The following is a 23,565-nucleotide window of genomic DNA, read 5'->3' on the forward strand; positions in this document are numbered from 1 at the left end:
CCCACAGTGGATTCACTTTAGCACTCATCAAAATCATTAAAGACTTTGTTTACATCATAGATTTAGTTTATAAAGGCGAGGAGAGATTACTGCTGTCGCCGCACAAATTTTAATTTTCAACTCTATGAATTTAATGGGTTTTAGACGGTGTAATTAGTCTCTAATGTTTCAGACCAAAGAGTGCCAGTCACCTTGTGTCCGTTTGCGGAGTAGAAAGACTTTAATTAAACATTAAATATCATGCACTGTTAATCACCTTCTTCTATCTGACCTCCATGAATGGTCACTCCCCACAGGAGAAGAGAATCGCATCCCTGGACGCCGCGAACGCCCGGCTAATGAGCGCTCTGTCTCAGCTGAAGGATCGGTACAGCATGCAAACGAGGAACGGCATCTCTCCCACCAACCCTACGAAGCTGCAGATCACGGAAAACGGAGAATTCCGGAACAGCAGCAACTGCTAGCGTGGATACAAACACACACGGGCCTACGCGCCTAGTGATGGACAAGGGCTATGGGTAACTCGCGGAAACAATACGGAGAAACGGCACTCCAGCAGGTTTAAATTTACTTCACAAAGTCCTGAGTACTGGGTCGGAATAACTCTTTTGGGAACAAATCGGATAGGGTGTTGCACAATGTCACACGGTTTGTTTCACTCAGTATAAAGACTAATAGATTATTAGCCACGCAAAAATGTCTAATTGAATATTCCCATGATGCTTCATTCATAGCCTTTGTCACGAGAGCCACTCGGTCACAGAAGTTAGCCGTGACCTAATTCTGTATCATCTCTAGATTTGAACTGTGCATACGCATTTTGATTGGAGTTAGCATGATAATAATGATCATAAGTATGTAATTATTTGTCGAAACTATTTTCTGCTTTGTTTTTATTGATACGTCTGTACATTTCATGTAAACATCATTTTTCTTAACATTTTTGTTGCTTGCGTCACTCCAGGGCAGCAGTAGCACAAAATGCTCGCTTTTTTTTTGTACGGTTAAAGAGAAACATCGCATTTTGTTGCATACTTTTTTTCTATGCGCATAACATATAGAGGCGACTTGCCTCATTAATGTATATAGTTTTTTATGGGCTTTTCAGAGAAAAGAGATTTCTTTTTTTTCCCCGTACAGTGTGTTTTTCCCGTGCTGAGGTCAGCTGTACTTTATCTAGAAAAAAGACGAAAAAAGTACAAACTATGTATGCTCCGATTGTACACTGAGGTGCTGCTTCTAGATAGAGCAATGATGACGACACACTTTTAACTTCAATCACAACCAACGCTGTGGATAGAAATGTCCTCATACTGCTTGCCGTTCACGTGGCCAGTATTAGACTCCGTATCCATCATCATACCTACAGTACAATCAGTGTCTGCCCCCTACGATGTCTTTCTTCCACTCTATGCACTTTCTATAGCATTAGAATGGACCCTTTAACCAAAACCTGCTTCTGTGGACTTGTTATAAAGGCTATTCAGAGCAGCAAGTACAAGGCATAAAGCATTCAGCACTTCTACTGGATGACAGAGGTTTGAGTCGATGCGTGAAGAGTACGTGGCTGTTTTTTGTACTTTACTTTTGTGATGTTTCCTGCTCTTCAAATGCAGTTTGCATCAAACAAGCTGGGAGTCGGTGCAGCACGGCAATAGTTGCGTCAACCCCGCAGACCCCGAACGTTTGCTCCGGTATCAGACGAGCCTGTTTTTAGCTTCACCGAACTTTATTCAAATCAGGTTCACGGAGTGGAGTTTTAAGACTGTCTGTGTTTCTTTATGTATAAATATTCACATCAGTTTGTTTGGGACAATAACTTTGGAAAAACGGCAAGGGCAAACCACTTTGTGTATAAATCTCATATCGAACATCTCCATTTTTTTTACAATTCTCTATTATCACTACATTTTTTTTATTTCTCACACAGGCTTGAGAGAAAGTATGTTTAATTGTTGTTTGGAATTGATTTTTAATTTATATTTTAAATTATGCTTAGCTAATTTATTTATTCAACTGTATTTGTTGTTACAACCCCAAAATGAAGAGTACTTTTTTTTTAAGTGTCCAACGTTAAAAGGCTATGTTAAAGTCGACATGAAATGGAAGTCACAATAATATTCTCTTTCCTATTGTGACGTAAACAAAAAATGTAGGGCGGGACTTGATTTTGTTCAACGGAATTGATTGGATCGATTGCTAATTGCTGTGATGTCATGTGAGTGACAGGTTTTCCCGGCAGTAAACACATCATTAGAGAAGAGAAGAGGCTGCGTCCGAAATCACATAGCTACTCTCTTGAGTTGGTAATTATTTTTTAAATGAGTAATTACTTCAGGGCTGCTAAAAAAGTACGTTCTAGTATGAATATAATCTGGACAGTACGTTCAGATTATATTCATACTACACACATTCGTACTATATAGAACATACTTTTTTACATATATGCCATGTTGCCCTTATCATGTGACCGATCAGCGTCAGTTACGTCGCATCACCGCCATTCACAAATCCTCTCCCATGGCCTTATAGGATAGTAAAGTGTCCACAGTATGCACACTTCAGAATCCCGCCGGAAGTAGTAGGTCATCCAGGTACTTTTTGCTTACTCTTTTATGAGTACTGTGAATCGGACATACTGCTTTTGTTACATACTGTTGTTCACCTACTATATAGGGAAGTATGCGATTTTGGACGGGAAGTTATTTCGATTAAAGGATACAATGGCACATTATTTTTGTTTTTTTAAATAATGTGCACGTATAAATCATTATCTATTCTTTAATAAATACTGCAATATTCCATAAACAAATAATAATTGACTATTTTGATTTCATGTCGACTTTAAATTTCTTTCAAGGTGAAGTGTGTAATCTTTTGAATGTTAAAATAATCAACCAATGGCGTGAGGTTGGGGGCGGGACTGTCTGTTTATTCGACCAGTGGGGTTTTAAAAAATTCATTATTTTTGCAATTGCTGTAGATGAAGCTAGTGATGCCCATGTAAGAGGAGGTCACATTCACCGTTGTTTGGCAAATTTTTGAGGGTAAAATCCGTTCATTACAACAGGAATTTCACGTACAGGTGAAGAATTTCCTCACGCAGGATTCGAAGCGGTTCAGGTTGATCATGCGGATTTCGCTAATGTGATCACACCTTTATAGTAACTTAGTTAATTACAGAGAAATTGAAAACAAGCCAATTAAACATGTCACATGAACTTTTGAAGGCTAGTACAGCACATTTAAAAAACTCTAAAGAAAATGTTTTTTCATCTCTTAATACGTTGTGAAAGTCAAAGGGCTGCTGTTTAGTCACTTGGTTTAAAGGAAGACAACCTTTAACTTTTTCCTGTTTGGCATGATTATATATAAAAACAAAGAGAAGAAAAAAAAATCTCCATATTATTTTCTGCTTTACCGCTACATCTTTTGTATGTATGTTTCAGAGCTGCGATGACCGTTTTGCCACATGTACATACATGAACAGAAGACACACCAATATATGAGAAGTCATTTGTGTTGAAGAAAAGTTCTGTGCAATTCATGTACAATTGCCTCTAGAATTATTAAAGTTTTATTTAGCTATTTCAAGGTTCTGACTTTATTTGTTAGTTTACTGTACAGTCCAAGAAAAATAATGTTGTTGAGAAAAAGATATATTGTTCCAACTGTGTAAAGTTAAGTAAATGCTATGGACAGAATGTATATATATCCATGTAGAATGCCATTGTCAAGATGGGTGCACTTCAATGAGTGCCATTCAAAATAAAAGCAAAATATTTGTCCATGAGTGTTATCACTAAGGTCTTTCTTAAAGAAATAAGCATTTGATTTGTTTCTTTGTTCCACTAATTTGTTTGGTATTCACACACACACACACACACACACACACACACACACACACACACACACACACACACACACACACGTACATATATATACATACAGACACATATATAACTAGAATAGCACGTATATAACTAGTATATTACTAGAAAGTTTCGTTGTTGATATACTGTATGGATAAAAAAAATAAAGGAATAAAAAAAAAAAAATAGTGACGTCAAAGACACTTCACTGTAGAGAGGGAAAAGTAGTTAATTTCACAGCTCATGGACTGTCAAAAATCTGGGCAATAGTAAAACGTACTAATATAATGAATAAATAAATGTCATGTTTTTGATGTGTGTATTTTTATTTTTTATTTCGTCAGAATACATGGATACTTTTGAATGAACGTCAATGGAGAAAGATGTTTTTGCTTCCATAGGTGATCCCCATATTCTTGGCAAAAGCTTGATCTCTTCAAATTTGTAATATCACGTGCTGAATTCGGAACCGCATACTACTCTACGACATGGTAAAAAAGTAAGAGATGCTAGTATGCTGTTCCGAATTCAGCAACAGCTGCCTCTCTTGATGTTTCTAGACAATAGTGCCATTTAGTGGTCTTCGAGTGTAAGTGCCCATATTTTTTTATGACGTTGGTCAAAACAACATTTTCTGAAGGAAAAAGCAGTGCCTGAATGTAGCAAACAATAGAGTTATACAAGTTTAGGGTTTAGACTTTGGTTCTGTAATGAAATGGTCCATCAGAGACACGTCTTGTTGACTGCACAGGAGAATAAACAGTTACTACAGTGACCTGCTTTATTTATAAATTGTATGTGAAATTATCCGAATTAAAACACTGGCAGATTTAAAACAGCCATGAAAAAAAAAAAAAAAAGCCTAATACAAAATTGAGAGAAAAGAAACGATGTGAATGCATCAGAGTTTTGACAGAGTTGTGTGCCAGTTCAGTTGTTGGCTATTTGTTAGAGTAGTTTGGATTTGGGATTTCTTTTTAAATATTAAACAATATGCAAACCAAACAATTACTGGCCAGTCACAATTCATTATGTAAGTAGGCTACATGTAAGAAAGAAGACCGACCAATCAAAATCATTGAGATGACGTCGAGGCCGCCGGTTACATTTTTTTAACTCGAAGTTACTCGACACTTGAAGTCGATAGGAGATTTTCAAAGTTTATTTTTACATTTATTGAAGTAAAAAGTTCACAACAACCGAAACTAGATAGCACGGCTAATAAGACAGGTAATACCTAAAGTTTGAATGGGTTTTTGGACTGAATTTAGAGCAGAAATGTCAGTTAGGCCTATACATAATGGTTTTGTTACAACAACGAACAACCTCAAGTTATGAATTTCATTACAATGATGCACAGCACATGTTTGTGGTCACTGAGAAAATAAAAAAACACGTATAATCATCCAGCATGAATTTGTGTAAAGAAATGGAAAATATACACTGAATTGATATTGTTTCTGAATACCATTAATTTCAATAGCACATTTTTTATTTCCAGGAGGACAAATTAAATTTCACATTTTAAATTAAAATCTAACTTCACACAGAGTTTTGGCTCGGCATTAATTGTTCATAAAAAAATAAATAAATAAAAAGTTTTTGCCTGACATCTAAAAAAAAACAGTGAAGGTACAAGATCTCCTCTATTACACAATAGGCTACAGCATTAGACAATGATATATGACTGATATGATCTGTCTCAGTAGTTTTTCCTCACATCTTGAAAATTAAATAATTTCCTCAGCAACTTTTTGGTCTGGTTTCACAGACCGGGTTTAGAATAAGCCAGGATTAGGCCTTGGTTAAATTAGGCCTTAGTTTTTTTTAAACATGCCTTAGAAACAACATTACTGAAGTGCATCTCGAGACAAAACAATGCCACTGACATATTTTAAGATAAGTCAGTGCAAGTTATTTTCAGTGAAGGCAACTCAAACATGCATTTTAGTCTGGGACTAACTTAAGCCTTGTCTGTGAAACCGGACAAATGAATGTTTGACAGTGGCATAATGAGGTATTTATTTTGCATCCCCCCTTGCCCTCAGTAATCTCTGTAAACTCATCACGGGCCTGCAGTAATGGCTTTCAGACCACTGGTCCTCTTCATGATGTTTGGTACAAACAGCAGTCCGGACGCTCTCTCGATGCTCTCGATGGGGACCAGGAAGCGTTCCAGAGGAATCTTCTCATCGACTGGCATGTTGGGCATCACATAGGACCGCAGCTCCACGTCTCCTCTCGGCTTTTCCAGAATCACCACCTTAAAGAAGTGAGTCGGCACGGCTACATGATTCTTTCCCAAAACCTGATACTTCACATACATTTTCCCATCAGGTTCCTGTCTGTAGGTGCAGGGAGGAAAATATTAATTCAGTTTTCATTGATTAAACAGTTAAAATATCTTAAAACACCTTGCATTTTAGACATGTAGCTGATTTGAAAAATCTAGAGCAGTGGTTCTCAAACGGTTTTGTCTCAGGAGCCAGATTTTACATTTGATTTAAAGGAATAGTTCACCCAAAAATGAAATTCATCATTTACTCACCCCAAAAATTTTGCGAAACCTTTTCTTTGTTTCTGTCTTCATTCTGTTGAACACAAAAGAAGATACTTTGAAGAAAGTGGGTAACCAAACAGGTGCTGGTCCCCATTGACTTCAAATGAATTAAAATGGAAGTCAATGGGGACCAGAAACTGCCTGGTTATGTTACCAACATTATTCAAAATAACTTCTTTTCTGTTCAACAGAAGAAATAAACTCATACAGGTTTAGAATTGTTATTTTTGGGTGAACTCTTCCTTTAAGCAGTGAGCCTTGCTATGGCATAATCTGTTTTGTTTCCAATATAATTATTGTTTAATTAGTTTCCCTTTAATGGCATATCATACAGGCAGTGCAGACTTCAGTGGCAGGCTTTTACCGGGGCAAGTAGAGTGGTCCAGTGCACACAAAGACATTCTGGTAATGCTTGGTGAGAGAGCGACAATATTTCTCCAAGTTATTCCATGCGTTTTGGTTTAAATTAGGATTCTGTGGGGAAAGATATCCGCAATATTACTAGCCATAATTACCCATGCAAATAGAAAACAACTGAGCAAAATTCTGAATTTGTGAATCACTTCTGTTTCAATTATTGGTAAGAATATGAATTCATGTGCCCTTGTAAGTTTGAATCAAAATAACTTCACCTCCCTCTTACAACAACATCTCTTCTCTAATGTGCTTTTCCAATCAATTCCTGATGGACAAAATGTTTAATGTGTCATTTGGTCTCACAGGGTGTTCAAAATGTTTGATGAATGACAGGAAGCTGTCCAAAACATGTTATGCCTGACTGTTATTTATTTTCTAGTATCTAAAAAAAAAAATAAAAAAAAAAAATCTTAATCGATTAGACATGTATGTATATTCAGCAAAGGTTTCATAATTAATAATAAACTATTTATTGATAAATAAATATAAAAATATATTAGATACATTTTATAGGTGCCATTTTAAACATTGATCTAACATATATTTTCTGATATATTAAAAAACTTGATTGATAAGTTTAATTATTAATAATAAACACATTTTATTTATTTTATTATTAATAAATAATAAACAATTAGTTCAATACTTTTTAGGTTGAATTTTAAACACTGGTTATTAATACCATCTAGTATTCATTTTCTGGTATACTTTTAAAATAAATCTTAATTGATTAGACATTTATATAAAATCAGTAAATGTTTTATTATTAATAATAAAATTATTGATAAGTAAAATATTAAACTTTTATTAAATATAAATAAAATAAGGTAAATGTATTTTTATAGGCAGCATTTTTAAACTTGACTATAATAATATCGTCTTTCAAGGTTATTGTAATTGTACTTCCTTAGCTGGTGTTTGCAGTAAGATTATAAAGTTATAAAGTACGAGAACGCGTTGAGTTCCTGCTCACCTGTGGTGACACATTGCTCAGGTAGAAGGTTTCATCCATGGCTTTCTGGCTCCACTTGTGATTGGCTGCTGCAGCCAGGTGACCCCTGTCAAACCCACTGCCCCTGTAATCCGCATTGCTCGATCTGTGGTAAACATGAACCGAGTCGTCCTCTTTAAAATCGCAGAACTTTCTGTCCGATGTCCCGGTTACCGTCTCGGCGTTGAGCTGCTCAATGACCCACGCTGCTGTCCTGTTTCTGGGGTCGTATGAGGTTACGTAAGACTCTCTGCTCTTGACGTTGGACAGGGAAGGGAAGCCGTACTTCATCACAGCTGTAGATTTGTTTACAGCGACCTGTCCCGGCTGGTATGCGGTTATCTCTGACGCAGCGTCGACGCTCGGTATCGGGATGACCGGCACGCGGTCCAGCAGTCCCCGGCTGTGGCTCGTGTCCCGGCTTTTATTTAGGAGATCGTCGCTGGCTGCTGTCAAGGTAGCGCCGATGCCTATGCCAGCTGTGAGTGACAGCCCGGATAAAACCCACCGCGAGCAGAAAACACGATGCATCTTTTACGTTTAATAGAGTTAATTAATTACTTTATCTAAAAAGATGGGCGTGCTGTTATGTTGCCCTCAGTATAAATAACCCATGTGAGGCAGTCCCACCGGCTATGTGCTAAACCAGGACATTTAGTCGCATGTTTATGACGTCTCTCAGTTCTTTAAAAGGCAGTACACAGTTTCAAAATTAGAGTTACAGAGTCATTCTTACTGTGCAGTACATTTTCATATTCAAAACGCTTCTGAATAGCCTATAGTGGATAATACTTATTTACATTATTCGTTTTTTTTTTTTATCACTGTCACAATTAAGTGAACTTTTCCTCCCCAAAAAATTAAACTTTGGTTTGAGCTGGTTTAACCATGTTCCCCATAACTTCTATATTTTAAACTTTTTTCATTCTTCTGATCGGTTTCTATCTGGTAAGTGGTAAATATTTAGATTTGAATCCTGTTAGTTTCGTAAACCGTGTTATTTTAGTATCTTTGAGATACTATAGTTAATTGTTTTTTAATTGTTAAGGATGCTTTTTAATATTAAAGTTATTTTAGTTTTTATTTGCTTCTTTGAAATGTCTAAATAGTTTTTATTAATTTTTTATTTTAGGTTTTGTTATTTTAGTACATCAAGTTAAACTAATATTTTGTTTCAGTTAAGGTTTATTTTATTTCAATTTCAATTAGGCTATTAAAATTTTAGTTAGTGAATAAATATATGGTTGATCACAACTCACACCCTGGTGGTAGAAGTGGTCCTTACAGAAATCTTAAATTGAACACACACACACACGCACACACTGTACGAACACAACAGCTCAAACATCAGTAAAGTTTTAACAATGTGATTGATGAATCCTGTTATGGTTTACATTTTATCACTCTAAACCTTATATTGTGATTGATGATCATAATATAGAAATATTAGCATTACAAAATGGTTCAAATGTTTCAAAGAAAGGGTATTGCATAACATAAATGAATATACTACTGTGCAAAGGGTCTAAGCGGAATTTCCAGTGCTAATTGCATAACACGTTGTATGTTATATATATAGCATGCGGTCTATTTCTGTGAGTAGCTTGTATTTAACTCGTGCTTGGACAGAGCCTTATTTATTTGTTTCAAGTAAGCAAAAGTCTCCACCTGGCATAAGCTCTGCTGACTCAAGATGTGTGTTATTAAGGGGTTATACATTTATTTCAGTGCAGGTGGGTAGAGTAATGCAAATGCCTCAGCACATTTGAATCTGGGTCTGTAGACATGCAGTAAATACAGCTGATTCACCTTGTGAAACTTTCTAAGCAAATAAAAAAGGCCTGATATTAATTACTGTTATTAGCTGTTGTGTTGGTGTAATGCTGCATCAGGCACTATATACTGTTAAAGCTTTGATATGCATACAGAAGGACAGAGTCTAAAGAAAGACAATTCACCCATATCACTTTGTGCTTTCTGATTGTCAGGTTTTATTCATTTATAATATGTATTCATAGTATTTTACTTACCCTGGCTCACCATGAATGTAAAGCATTTGTAAATATGAAATACATCAAAAAGCCCATGAGCCGCGGACGATTTTGGCATTTCTTTGAGATTCACAGAAGGAAAAATAATTATTTGAAAAATAACCTGTTTGCATGATATATGATGTGCTGACTTTCCTTATGTATTTTTAATTGTGCATCTGAATGGCCATTATAATTGCGTTGATTGGCGATGCACTTTTACCGTGCTTTGTAATTATTTAGTGTCTGTTTGGGGTTTGTGAGACTTTGTGCTTTAGGAATGTGCTTACATCACTGGTATCATTATAGGAGTGTGTTAATAAGCAGTCTGGAATGGTCATATCTGCACAGATGAACACATGCCAGTATCAAGATGATGTGCGGGTTACGTCGAGCTAAAGCTGTCCATGTAATGAATCGTTGTATGCTTTATTTAAATGTGATGATATGAATGAAGAAATATTCCAAATATATTAGAGATGCACTCTGCTGTATCATCAAATATAGTTTACCATGGTGTGAAAACCATATGCACTGCAATAAAGGCTGCAATGTCTTTACAATGTAACATTTACTCAGAACAAAAATAACAATTTCTACAAAAAATAGTGAAATCATAATATACAATACTTCATATTTCCTTTCAGATAGATCGCTATATATATATATATATATTTGTTCATTGTGACAATTTAAAACTTCTTTCTACATTCCAGAAACGTAATCTCAAACACAAGCTAGAGACATTCGTTCTTCGTACTGTACTAGTAGCAGTACAGCGACTAAACATCTTTTCCATCGGTTTCATCTACTTGTTACAACCTCAATGGCAAAAAAATGCAAGGAAAATGCAGCAATGAAAGGAAATGTAAAAACAAGTCTTCAAGAGAAGAAGAATAACTTGGCATAAGTAGGCTTCCGTGATATTGACCGATTGTTGTTGGTTAAAACAAGCTGGCTAAGTGCAGTGCTTGTATCTCAGTGAGCGTCGAAACTACAGACAAAGTAGAAATGCAAAGGAAATGAAACCTCATCTATATATTTCTCCACTTGAGTTGTGTGTTGAGTGAGCTGAAACAGAACGTAACTTCTTTTTTCTGTTTTTGGTATAAAGTTCAGTCGATCAGTGATGCTAGGAGACCAGCAATAAGCTGCTCGTCTCATGAAGGCGTTTTGACCTCAGCGTGGCCTCCGCCCTTTCCAAAAAACCATTCCAGCACCGTGAGGCTGGGTCCGTACGGGGTTCAGGCCACCGTCTCTCCGTCCACAGGGTTCAGCCATTTGGCCTGCGTACACTAGGATGGATATCAGGACTAAGATGTGTTTCTAGGCGCTGGCTTTAAGCAGGCTGTTGGCTAGAAGGCAGAGCAGCAGCGTGAGAGTGCTGAGGTAGCAGGCCGATGCGCCGTCGCACCCTCTCTCGCCCTGGCAGCGCGACTGCTCACACAAAACACCCTTAAAGCTGGGCGGACACACGCACTTATGGTTCTGGATGCAGGAGCCGCCGTTCTGACACAGGAGGAGCTCGTCGTCGCACACTTTAGCTGAGAGTAGAAGGACAGAGGAGATTCTCGTTAATCAAGTTTATTCTTAAATATGATCTAAACAATAGTTTTTTATGTGCCTTTACTATTCACAGATCTGGAGAGAGAGATCATATTTCAGTCTAAATATTGGTAGACATTTAGCAGACACTTTATCCAAAGTGACTTAATGCATTCACACTGACAGTAATTTGCTGTGTGGATTCATTTTCAGTGAGCATGATATTTGCTTTTGTGGGCCAAATGTCTATAAACGGATGCATGTACAGGCTACTGTACAAAGCAAACTGTAATCTATCTATCTATCTATCTATCTATCTATCTATCTATCTATCTATCTATCTATCTATCTATCTATCTATCTATCATCTATCTATCATCTATCTATCTATCTATCTATCTATCTATCTATCTATCATCTATCTATCATCTATCTGCACAACAGCGTTCACATCATCGAAACAAACCGAACTCTTAATGTCAATCGTACCTGAAATGTATTGAAATTTAAATGGCATTCTCAGTTCTGAATGGTCCACAGAATTATTTGTCACCGTGTTTGTTCTGTAAATTCGTCATTTGTGATTTCAGGGTTTGAGCAAGTCTTATAGAGCAGAGAAATGTACAAATCTCCAGAACTCTTGGAGACTGGGTGTTTCAATCCCATATACTGTACACTTTTTGGTCATTTTCAGATCAATTTGTAGAACCAGGAGGTCTCACAAAAAAGTATAGTATATTTGTAAACAGTAATTTCTAGAGATGCACCTCTGGCTACCGGAATTGGCCGATTTTCACGTGATCGGCCATGACCGGCGTGTTTGCAAGTCTATTGTGTTTTAACAAGAACTGGAGTAGACTGTCAGAAAAGAAAATTAAGACTCAAAAATATTTATAGAAAATGTACTAATTTAAACTTGTTCAGTTTGTGAAAAAATATATGGTGTTTTATAAAAAATAAAAATAAAGAGTAAACTAGTCAAATTATAGGTATAAGCTTTCTTTTAGTTTATGTAATAGCCTACACAGATAGGTAGGCTAACGTTACATGCCCAAGTCAAACCCGAGTCAAGTGTACGTTTTTTTTAATGTTTGCTGTCTTGTAAACATATCGAAGTATGACTGAAAAGACAAGATCAGAGCTGTTTTCATAGTTCTTTTTGTTGTTTACCTTTTACATACAATTGTTGTACACCTCCCCATCTTAACAAACTTAAAGACTACCAAGTTTATTAATAACCAACTTCTAAAATACTGCAAGGCTATATTTATTTTATTTTATTTTATTTGTTATTTATTTATTATTTTATTTCCATTACCTGTTTTCCCTGTTTTCATACAGAAGTTTAGTTTGCTAAATATATATTTTAAAAAATGTGTTGGATATTGGATGTAAAAAGAAGGAAATGGTACATTGCACTTTAGATGTGTGTTTCCCACACTAGAAGTAATTTATATAGGCCTAGTTCTATTTTATAACGATTATCTGTAAAAAAAAAAAAAATTATATGTTCTATGCAAAATGTTCTATTAAAGAAAAGTTTGAAAATAAATATTTGTGTGTGCTGTAAAGTGGTTAGAAAAAATGAAATCGGAAATGGCTAAAATCGGTATCGGCAGGTCAAACTCAATGAAAAATCGGAATCGGCCTAGAAAATTGTAATCGGTGCATTCATTGTTAGTGGTGTTGATTTTGGGCTGTTTTCTAGTCCTGTGCTGACAGTGTTTCATTATGCTGTGTATAGGGCTCACAGCCAATTCCTTGCAAGGCTCGAACCAGCAACCTTCCTGCCCAGTCTCCCTGCTTTAGCCACTGTCACCCCACCCACAAGTCTCTATAATCCACAACTGCTGCTACCAGGACGTGTTATTGGTAGTACAACAGCAAAGACCTCTGTGAGGAACAACAATGTTGCTCATATGTTTGACTGAAATGACACCCATATGTTGTTCGTTCACAACACTTTATTTGTTGTATGAGTGGTATCATCCATCACAGAACGTGTCTTTCATGACTAAGCCTGATTAATGCCTTTGTGTAGTGACAGTACAAGAAGTGTGACTTACGCACGCAGCCATTCTTCCAGGTATATCCAGGGAAGCAGTCCTCACACTTCTGGCCCACGGTGCCCTCGCGACACTGGCAGAAGCCGGTGTCGTTGCAACGGGCGTGTAAGGAGCCCAGCTGATTACAGTTACACTCTGTGTATAGAAAATATTCTCATTATTCACCAATTGTAGATTGATGCTGAAACCATGAAGAGGAAGGCTATGGCTTAGTTGAAAGATATTCTTTCTTTTTCAGATTTCATGTAAACATACTGTACCTTTCAGAACTCACAAATGGCTTGTTTTATACTTACTAAGATTACTGCATATTCTTCAGGAGGATATTAGTAACTATTTTTGACAATCTTCTTGATAGGGCAGAAAAACTATATTGGACACGACAGCAAACCTACTGCTTTTTAAGTTAAAGTGCTGGAGAGTGCCACATCTCATTTCACATGAGAGTGTTTATAAAGTATTAACAGCACAGCAGCAAAAATTGCCTGTTTAATAACTCCTAAGGGTCATAGAAATATGTGGCAAATGGTCATAAATAGCTTATTTATTCACAGTGAGAAAATGGTACCCTTAATATAAAATATTTCTCAATGTACATAGTGTTTCAGAGGTTTTGCAGAACATTTTGCCTAAAGGAAATAGCACAGCCTGAAGGCATATTCATGTGTTTTGCAGGAGAAATGTATATGTTTGCGAGCTGCGATGTCAGTTGTATGTGATCAGTGGTTGTTCATAAGTCATGTAAGCAGGGTTTGCTCTATGTATTCACACGGGTATAATTTGTCCCTCTGGGCACCTGTCAGTCATAGCACTGTGATTTATGTGTCTGTATTTTTCCAGTAGAGGTCACTGTATCATTATCAGAGTGTCCTGACAGATTGCTTGAGCCGAACAGTTTTTAATAAAAAAACAAAAAGAAAAAATATTTTTGAAAAATATATTTCTGATTCCTGCCTCCCATTTAAAGTCAACATGAAGTTCATCCTATTTACTTTTTAATGTACATTCCTTGTCTTATAGTGAATGAAAAACTGTCTTCATAATCTTTTGTCAAAATGTTAAAACTTTTTGATGCCCGCGAATGCATTTACTTCTCATCTGACATCACAAATCACTCTTTTCAGTTTTACCATGTAACGCCCACTTTTCAAAATCCAATCAATTTCCATCCTAGAATTTTTTTTTTATTATTAAATATCCAGTTTTACTGGGAAATTTTGCATTACTGAAGGGAAAATGTGTTGTAAATGGCATTTCATGTTGACTTTAAGACAGATTATGTACAGAAGCATATCATTTAATTTTTTCTTATAGCATAAGTCTACATATATGGATGTAGTTCTAAGCTGAAAGGTTGAAAATGCAAGTTGTTTAGTTTCCTAGATCTTCAGTAAAATGAAGACAGAAGTCTGGGAAAAGATTTCTTGTGTGTCCATATAAAGGCTGTTAGATGAATGAGAGGGGTGGTCTGCATGATATTACTATATTTAAATCTATACTTCCATTAGACTTCAGTTGATCAGAAATTGTCACATGTATGGGAAGGTGGTGGCAGACCAAATGTAGGACTGTATGGGCATAAGGAAAGATTTCTCAACCTTTCCCTAATATCATTTGGCCAGAAAGGACAATTTCTGCGCAGCATGGTGTTAGTGCATCAGGGGGAACAGTGAAACGGGTTGGCGTGGAGTGATATCTGACTGACCTATGCAAACATTCTCATCGTCCAGCTCGGCGGAAGCATTCCGGAAGTATCCGAGGCGGCAGTGCTGACAGTTCTGCCCTCTAGTGTTGTGTTTGCAGCTCACACAAGTCACAATGTTGATGAAATCAATGTAACTGCAGCGATTTGAGTGACCATTGCACTCGCAGTCTAATGGAGAAAGAGTAGATAGGTGTTAGTCCGTGGATCAGGGAACGAGGGAAGGGAAAAGGACACTCATGGATGAGAGGGCATGGGAATGAGTGACGTGTAGATGCTGAGGAGACTATATAAACTAGGTCTATTCAGCTAGCTGGTGAGACTGCCACTTATTTAACGCAACCTCAAAAATAATGGGGAATTAAGATTAAAGCCCTATTAACCAGTTGACCCTTCGCAAAGCCCTACTTAAAACATTACAGACTAATCCTGCCCTAACAACTGTTCCTCAGAGAAGCTATTGCTCTCTTACAATGTAAGTCTATGGAAGATGTTCTTGGATAGTTGTGAACACAACACAGTTTAACAGATATTTACAAAAGTGCGGCCCGACTAAACTGTGCCACTCGAATTCCCAAACAAACATGTAGCCTATGTTGCATTTGCTTGAAGGCTATTAATTGACATATTGATATGCTATAAAGAGTGCAGTTTCACAGTATAGGCTACATTGTAGAAACGTTAGGAACAGTTGGGTTCACTTATGCTAATCTTATCACTTGTAATCACTCCTAAATTAGGCTTTTCTCTTTTTTACAAGCATTTGATATTTTTCAGCTTTTCATCATGTTACTGTGTAATTTAACAACTTCTTAAATTTGCTAATAAAAATGTTCTGCTGTGCCATAATTCATTCCAGCCCATCTAGGAATAACATATTGTTTTTCCACTTTGTGAACTAATTATACTGAAAATGAAATGTTCAAGGCAATCTCCAGATCATTCCTATATGAGACGTACTGTAAACCACTAAGGTGGGCGGAGCTTAGCGAAGGGTCAACTGTGGATCAAAAATGGGCAGTACTCATTAGCCGAGACTGCTTTTCTTATAGCCTCATTTTTACTTTTTACTTTCTGTTCACGCATTGGTATTTTATGTACAACTGTAATTATTTGTTTATTCGAAGTATTTTAAAATATATTATGTGGCACCTTTCCAGTTTCATCATGTAATTTAAAGTTAAGTAGTAAATAGTTCTTCTGTGGGTCTATTACCTGTAGTATCTAGTTTAACTGTATTTTCTCTGAGTCACCTATTAACTTGTTGGTGAGGCTCAATATTCAGATAGTAAAATAAAATAAAAATGTTTTTGAATTTGTTTCTCAGAGTACATTTTAAAGATTTTTGGGGTGTTTTTACATAACAGTAGTTTAGACATGTCCAAACAAACTAAATAGTAGGAAGTTATAGTTCGTCTGAGTAAATAAATCCACCTGTAGGGCTTAATTAACATAGTTTAAGCAGACATTATGACACTGATAAACATTGATAATGAGCTAGTGTTTGAGAAGCTGTTCTTTTTTTCGATTCTTTGCTGTTTAAACACTTGGGGCTTTGAATAATTGATATGATGTTTTAAAGATGCTGGCGACGTGGGGTCCTGCTGTGTCACAGTCAGCCAAGCAGTGGGATGGGGGGCAAGAGCAGCTAATTAAATATAAATGCTCAATTACTCCCCAGATTGGTGAAGGGATGGAGCGATGTTTCACAAACGATCTTGCATCTTCAGCAGACAGCTGTCTAACACTCGGAGAGTGAAAATGCAAAGTAGCTAGTTTCTAGAAGAGGACGCTTTTGATTATACAGCCTGGGGGAGATCTTTCTGTTTTCTAGCAAACACAATACATCATGAGCGGCTTACCTTATGAGACAAAGCAAAAAACAAAACATGTGAGCACAAAGAAAGGAGAGAGACAAGAAAGAGCGACATGGAAGAGAGGAAATGAATAACATTTAGGCAGCAATTTTTCCACAGTTTTCAAATTAGTGTCTGTCCACATTCTAGAAAACAGAAATCAAAACTGAATCATCCTTTGATAAGCATTGCCTACAGGAGCGCTAATGCATATAAATAGATCATTCACATAAAATGTCATCGAAACCCTGAAAATAACGCCTTTTTGCTGTCTTGATTTAAAGCATCGCCTTACCTTGAAATCTGATGTACGCTATCCTTGACAACTGCGTTTTTGGCCCTCCGGGGATCAAAATCCTTGCAACAACTTTGGAATAAAAGCAACATTAAGCTCTTTGTTGGATATTTGTTGGCCAACACTGCTACACTATTGGCACAAAAGAAATGTGGAACGGTTCACCGTAAGAGCCGAAAATGTGAAACTAGATACACTGAAATGATGCTACTGTTATTTAAGAAAACTGATGATGGACACAAAACAGCCTAAAACTAGAGAAAACTAGGGTTTAGAGTTTCTTTCTGTGGATCTAATGGCTGCTAAACCAATCGATACACTACAAGCTGTGAATGTTCTTCACTAACAGATACTCCATCTCATCCACAGCACCAGTAAAGGTACCATGCAGTCGAGCAGAAATGCATTTTCAGACTGCAGTCATTTAAATAGTCAAATGCTGTGTCAGATGAGTGCAGTATCTGTTTGTTTCATTTCTATAGTCAAGCTACACAAAATACACACACTCAACTACAAATGCTGTATACCTTTTTTCTCATACTCTTTCTTTTCATAATCTTTTTCTTTCTTTTTCTCCTTCTCTTTCTTTTTCTCTTTGGCTTCCCTGCTTTTTTTGGTTTCCGCAGCCTCGTTGTTCCTCTTAATGTCTGCAGATGCGGTTTACACCAGAGAAATCATGAGTATCTGAAGAAGAACTCGGCAGTCGTAACATTTCATTATATTCCAGTTCATTTTATTCATTGTTTAAATCTGATAACCATACATGATTTGTTTTATGAAGACATAGTATTTTAGTATTTAAAGATTTTGTTTCAGACATAAGGTTGATGTGTGTGGTTGTGGGGTGTCTTTAAAAGAACATTTAAAAAAAAGTTTGGGGTCAGTAAGATCTTTTTCTTTTCTTTTTTTAAAGTTATTTACTCAGCAGGTACGCATTAAATTGATCAAAAGTGACAGTGGAGACATTTATACTTTTACAAATGTACATTTCAAATAAATGCTGTTTTTTCCCCCAAAAAAATCCTGGATCAAAGAATCCTGAAATAAAGCATCACAGATTTTCACACAAATATTAAGCAGCACAACTGTTTGCCTTCACAGGAATTACATACATTTTAAAATATAGTAAAATAGAAAACAGTTATTTAAAATTGTAATAATACATGTAATTTCAAAGTATTACTGTTATTACTGTATTTAAAAAAATTAAATAGGCATAAACACAGCCTTGGTGAGCTTTAGAGATTTCTTTTTAAAAACATAAAAAATTCTTACCGACCCCAAACCTTTGAATGGTAGTGTATACTAAACTTTTTTACTGTTTCAGAGACCACAAAAGTTCAAAACAAGTTTGACAGAACGCATATTTGATGCCAAATAGAGAAGTTGAATACAGCCTGCCTGAACGCTTTATGTCAGGATCAGTTTCGACAAAACAAATACTGTGATTATTTATTACTAGATATATAAAACTGTTTTTTTAAAGTCTTTTGAGGGATACAGTATTTCACTCGAACCAAAATCACAATTCTATCATTTACTCATCCTCTTGTCATTCAGAACTCATATGACTTCCTTTCTTCTGTGCAAAAATGAATCTTTTTTTCTTTATAGAATATTCACCAAAAAAAAGAATACTTTTTTCATATAATGAAAGAGAATTGTGAGTGAGGCTGTCATTTTGCCTAACATCACCTATTGTGTTTCACACAAGAAAGTAAGTCATAACAGTTTTGAACAAAATGAGGGTGAGTAAATGATGACAGAATTTTCATTTATTATTCCTTTAAGAGAGTTAGGCCTTTGGCTAACTGTTCTGAAGGCAATTTGATTTGTGTAACACAGACTTCAACAGATTGTGCCTCAGAAATTACCTTTTGAATCTATAAAAGTGTATCGTGTAATTTGCTCTTTAGCAGGAAATATACTTGAGATGTCAGAATTGCTGTGGGTACCTGGGGCTTCTGCATCTTTATCTTTCTTCTCTAGGTTTGTTGCGGTTTTCTCCTTCCTGGTCTCAACAAGAGGAACTTCACTGTTTTCTCCTACTTCAGATGAAGGTTTACTGGCAGGGGCATCTTTATCTTTCTTCTCCAAATTTGTTGCTGTTTTTTCCTCCTTGGTCTCAATGAGGGGAACCTCACTGTTTTCTCCTACTTCAGATGAAGGTTTTCTGTCAGGAGCATCTTTATCTTTCTTTCCCATGTTTGTTGCTGTTTTTTCCTCATTGGTCTCAATGAGAGGAACTTCACTGTTCTTTGCATCTTTGGATGGAGGTTTACTGTCAGTCTCAGCATCAGGTTGAGGAGTAGCATCAAGAGCTTGCAGAGGGTCACTTGTCAGAAGAGGTGTGGCAATTGTAGGTGGGAGTATGTTGGTGGTGACCGTTTCTGCATTAGTACCATCACCTGGACCTTCTGGTTTGATTTCATCTGACACATCGGTAGCTTTTGCAACCTCATCAGATGCAGGAGCCACCGCAACAGTCGTAGGAGCATCTGTGTCAGTTGCAGGGGCAATGGAACCAATCTCTGGTGCAACCATATCAAGAGATGGAGCAATACCATCAGTGGCAGGAGCATCAACATCAGATGCAGAAGTTATAGGAACATCAGATGTTGGGACAATCAAATCAATGCCTGGAGAGAGTGCGTCAACTGGTGTTATTGCTGCATCAGTTGAGGACACAACAGTACTTTTAAGCAAGTTTACCACAGTATTTGCTGTAACCACTTCACGCGTGTCCACTGAAGAAACATCAGAAACAGGTACAAGAGAGGTTGGCAGTTGAATGGTGCTAGCTGATGCTGAAGATGTTGTTTCAAAAGTTGCCATGGTTGCAGAAGGTGTTGTTGCCACGGTTGCAGAAGATATTGCTTGGGTGACCATATAAAGTGTTGTTGCAATGCCATCAGAGGATGAGGCAAATACATCCGTGACCTCGGGAAGAACAGATAGTGGATTGCTTGTAACAAAGCCAGTTGTTGCAGTGAGGGTGTCGGTTGCAGTGGTGGCCGTATCGGGTATCACATCTGGTGCTGCGGAAACTGTAATTGTGTACAGAGCATAAAGAGTCAGATATCTAAACTGTTCTGTCAAAAGCAGTAAAGATGCCATTGCTGCCCTTTGGGCTTACATACTGTACATAATGGATGTTATTGCAGCGATTCAACCTTTCGTCATTTCCAGTTCAGCAGAAACGAGATACACAAGCCCTGATAGAATCACTTCCCCCTGCTCGTGCCCCTGTCCAACTCTTCAAGGACAGGACTCGTTGCACTTTCCTGTTATGGTTTCATGTATCTATCTCTCTCTCCATAAGTTCAATAAATTGGCCCCTTTTTGGTCTTCCTTACCATGACCTGGTCTCTTTTCTCTTATGAAATATTTAGCAGCTGTTCATTCAATCGCTATTCAGAAATAGATCTGAAAGAATTGAGCTCCGGCCTTCAGCTGAGCCCCGACCGCCACGCCATGTGCTCCCGAAAGTGATTGTGTTTCACAATAACAGAGTAATTAATGATTTATCTCCCGAGGCTGGGTTTGCCATTTTTCATTTTTAGTTACAGCTTCAGCGCCATTAGGTTCGAAAGGCGGACGCTACACACACCTGGTGCTGGTGGGATAGGTGAGGTGGTGGCATTTTGATTTGATTACACATAGAAAGCGAAAATATTTCACAAATGTTTCGCAGTCACCAAAACTGAACACCTGCTGTTTAGCACGTCCTAATGGAAAATCGACCTCCTTGGTAAGCAGAACTCACTGCTTTAAATGCAAAAAATGAGCCTATACACATTTAAATGTGTTTGTTTTTTTACTTTTCACAATTTTTTTTTTTTTTTTATATTCAACTTTTCAAAAAAGAAATATGAGCCTCATATAAATTACTAAATCATCCATTTTAGGTATTGAGTATGCTAGGCTCTTTGAAAGCATGTAAAGATTCAAAGTGCCTTCTAATAGAATAACTATAATGTATGCATTCTCACAACCAGGAGGGCAAAAGAACAAGACTCAAAGTATGGCTTTAAACATGCTCCCTGTTGAATATTTCACATCTTAATTAGTAACACAAGTGAGACAGAATAAATGAAGATTGTCTCACCTACATGTAAATAGATAGACACACGCTTGCATATATTATGGCTCATATCAAGGTTAAAATATCTTTGCGAACAGAGTTCTGATGGATTCACTCTTTAAAAATCTAAACTTTAATACTGGAAGACGTTTAAAGAAAAAAGGTTATTTGTGTATTATTGTCTTGTGCAAACTTGTCAACAAACTGACATTTACAGGACTTACCTGGCTGGTCAGGTGTCGTGGGTACGACTGTGAGTGTTGGACTAGACGGAGATGGCATCGTAGTTAGAGACGAGGTGTCTGTCTGGCTCGAGATGGTAGCAGCTGGCATTGTGGGCAGAAAGCTTGTCACAAGCAGCACTTGGGACAGTAGAATTACAGTGTTGAGTTGAGAGCCGGGAGAGTAAGTAAAGAGAGCCAGATACCTCCTACTGTTAACACCTCTATTTTTAATTTTATAGCTTTGGGAAACATACTTGTACTTATGCAAAATAATACAAAGCCTATAAAAAATACAAGTGGGTGATGTAGTGTACATCTAGCTACCTTTGGTTGTATAATTTTCTAAATGTCCTAAAGTTTAATGACTCTGTTTTTAGTTATTTTTAATACATTTGTTTGATGTTGACAATGATAACTGTTTTTTGATGCTATTACTGATTTTATTATCATACATTATTATATCTTTCTCAATGACTAGTATAAATTCAACCACAAAGCTGAATCTGGGTGTGTTCACACTTGCCAGGTTTGGTTCATTTAAAATGAACTCTGGTGCAGTTGCTCTGTTAGTGCGCTTCATTTAAATATGTGTGAACACTGCCATCCCAACTCTGGTGCACACCAAACAAAAGGACCGAGACCTCTGAAGAGTTGGTGTCAGTCCACTTCCAAACGAACTTTGGTGCGGTTCGACTGAAATATGTACGCAACAAAGACATCTAAACTAACCAAAATGAGGACGTGATGTCATTAGATGCAACCCTAAAAAGGACAGAATGCCCAAGTACCTGTTTTTTCTTGTTATAGGAGCTACATTGCCCATTACAGAACCGCCATCTCCTCGCAGCAAATGTAGTCGTTTGCATGTTTTTGCTGTTTTGCCTCCTTTGCACATTTTATAAACTCTTCACACTCTTCTGAATCAACATGCACCAGTTTTCTGTCATAATAATTTGTTAACAAACTAGTATTAATTACTTCAATGAGCTCATTGTTTCTGCTTTACATTATTAAAAAAAATTAAATGAATACATTTTTAGCTAACTTGTGATTTGTACAGTATATGTACATTTCTGAAATACTGTAGATAACTATACAGTTACCTCTGATAACAGATCACATGCGTTTTCTGTAAAGCTGCTTTGAAACGATGTGTATTGTGAAAAGCGCTATACAAATAAATGTGAATTTAATTTAATTGAATTCACAAGTTTTCAGCTGGTAAAAATACCATGATATGTATGCACAACGAGTGCATTTAGACCAACACATGGTGTTGTTTTGGATGTTTGGTAAGTTCCGTTGCAAAATATACACCATAAAAGCTGTTTCTTTGTTTTGTACTGTATCTTTAGGTTAAGTCTTAAACATGACAGTGTGAACACTAAACGAACCAGGCAATTTATAATTTTCTTTTTTGATCAGGACTAAAAGAACCAAGAGAACCGAAATACAAGTGTGAACACACCATAAAACACCACAGCTAAGCAATGCTTGATCTTAAAGACACGGTTAATCTACAACTAAACAGCAACGAAAAGGAACTTTAAAGTCAACATGAAATGAAAATCAACCATATTTACTTTCCCAACAAGATACAGATCTGGTCCACTTTTCACAATCCAATTCATTCCCGACTTTTACCCAACATTTTCTCCTTTATTTGAACATACTGTTACTTTGAGAATCAAATCATACTGTGAACTAAAATGGGTTACGAATGGCATTTCATGTTGACTTTCATGCAAAACAGGGAACTAAGAGCACGTCTATTAAACGAGGCTTCACAAATCGAGACTATATCTATACACCAGCAGAAACTGCTCAAATATGCTAATGTAGTCTCTGCATGTGTCACCTGGTGTATTGGTGAGGGATTCAGGGATCACTGAGCCGCCTGTTGGAGCAGGAGGAGAAGTCGAT

At 36.8% G+C, this 23,565-nt stretch overlaps 3 protein-coding genes across 14 annotated transcripts in view; 1 reads left to right on the forward strand and 2 right to left on the reverse strand.

Annotated features, from left to right (window-relative positions):
- The window catches only part of dab2ipa (DAB2 interacting protein a), a 101,390-nt gene extending 98,125 nt beyond the window's left edge, over positions 1–3,265 (forward strand). For all 12 annotated transcript variants that reach the window (XM_079638268.1, XM_079638272.1, XM_079638278.1 and 9 more), the window contains one exon: positions 297–3,265. In XM_079638268.1, the coding sequence (XP_079494394.1) occupies positions 297–464 (168 nt within the window). In that variant the 3' untranslated portion in view covers positions 465–3,265. The remainder of the gene's footprint in view (positions 1–296) is intronic.
- Positions 3,266–4,210: 945 nt separating this feature from the next.
- Positions 4,211–8,570, reverse strand: endog (endonuclease G). Its single transcript, XM_079637702.1, has 3 exons — positions 7,823–8,570; positions 6,797–6,906; positions 4,211–6,217 (listed from the first exon to the last, which is right to left on the reverse strand). Exons 1-3 carry the CDS (start codon positions 8,369–8,371, stop codon positions 5,938–5,940), a joined length of 939 nt encoding a protein of 312 aa, XP_079493828.1. The 5' UTR covers positions 8,372–8,570; the 3' UTR covers positions 4,211–5,937.
- Positions 8,571–9,810: 1,240 nt separating this feature from the next.
- ntng2a (netrin g2a) overlaps positions 9,811–23,565 on the reverse strand; it is a 62,875-nt gene continuing 49,120 nt past the window's right edge. Inside the window, exons 7-14 of the mRNA XM_079636518.1 lie at positions 23,501–23,539; positions 21,643–21,780; positions 19,290–20,381; positions 17,862–17,981; positions 17,335–17,406; positions 15,187–15,354; positions 13,482–13,616; positions 9,811–11,414 (exon numbers count right to left, since the gene is read on the reverse strand). Of these exons, the coding sequence (XP_079492644.1) occupies positions 11,197–11,414; positions 13,482–13,616; positions 15,187–15,354; positions 17,335–17,406; positions 17,862–17,981; positions 19,290–20,381; positions 21,643–21,780; positions 23,501–23,539 (1,982 nt within the window). The 3' untranslated portion in view covers positions 9,811–11,196. The remainder of the gene's footprint in view (positions 11,415–13,481; positions 13,617–15,186; positions 15,355–17,334; positions 17,407–17,861; positions 17,982–19,289; positions 20,382–21,642; positions 21,781–23,500; positions 23,540–23,565) is intronic.

Source organism: Phoxinus phoxinus (genome assembly GCF_949152265.1).
Source record: "Phoxinus phoxinus genome assembly, chromosome: 15".
NCBI lineage: Eukaryota > Metazoa > Chordata > Actinopteri > Cypriniformes > Leuciscidae > Phoxinus > Phoxinus phoxinus.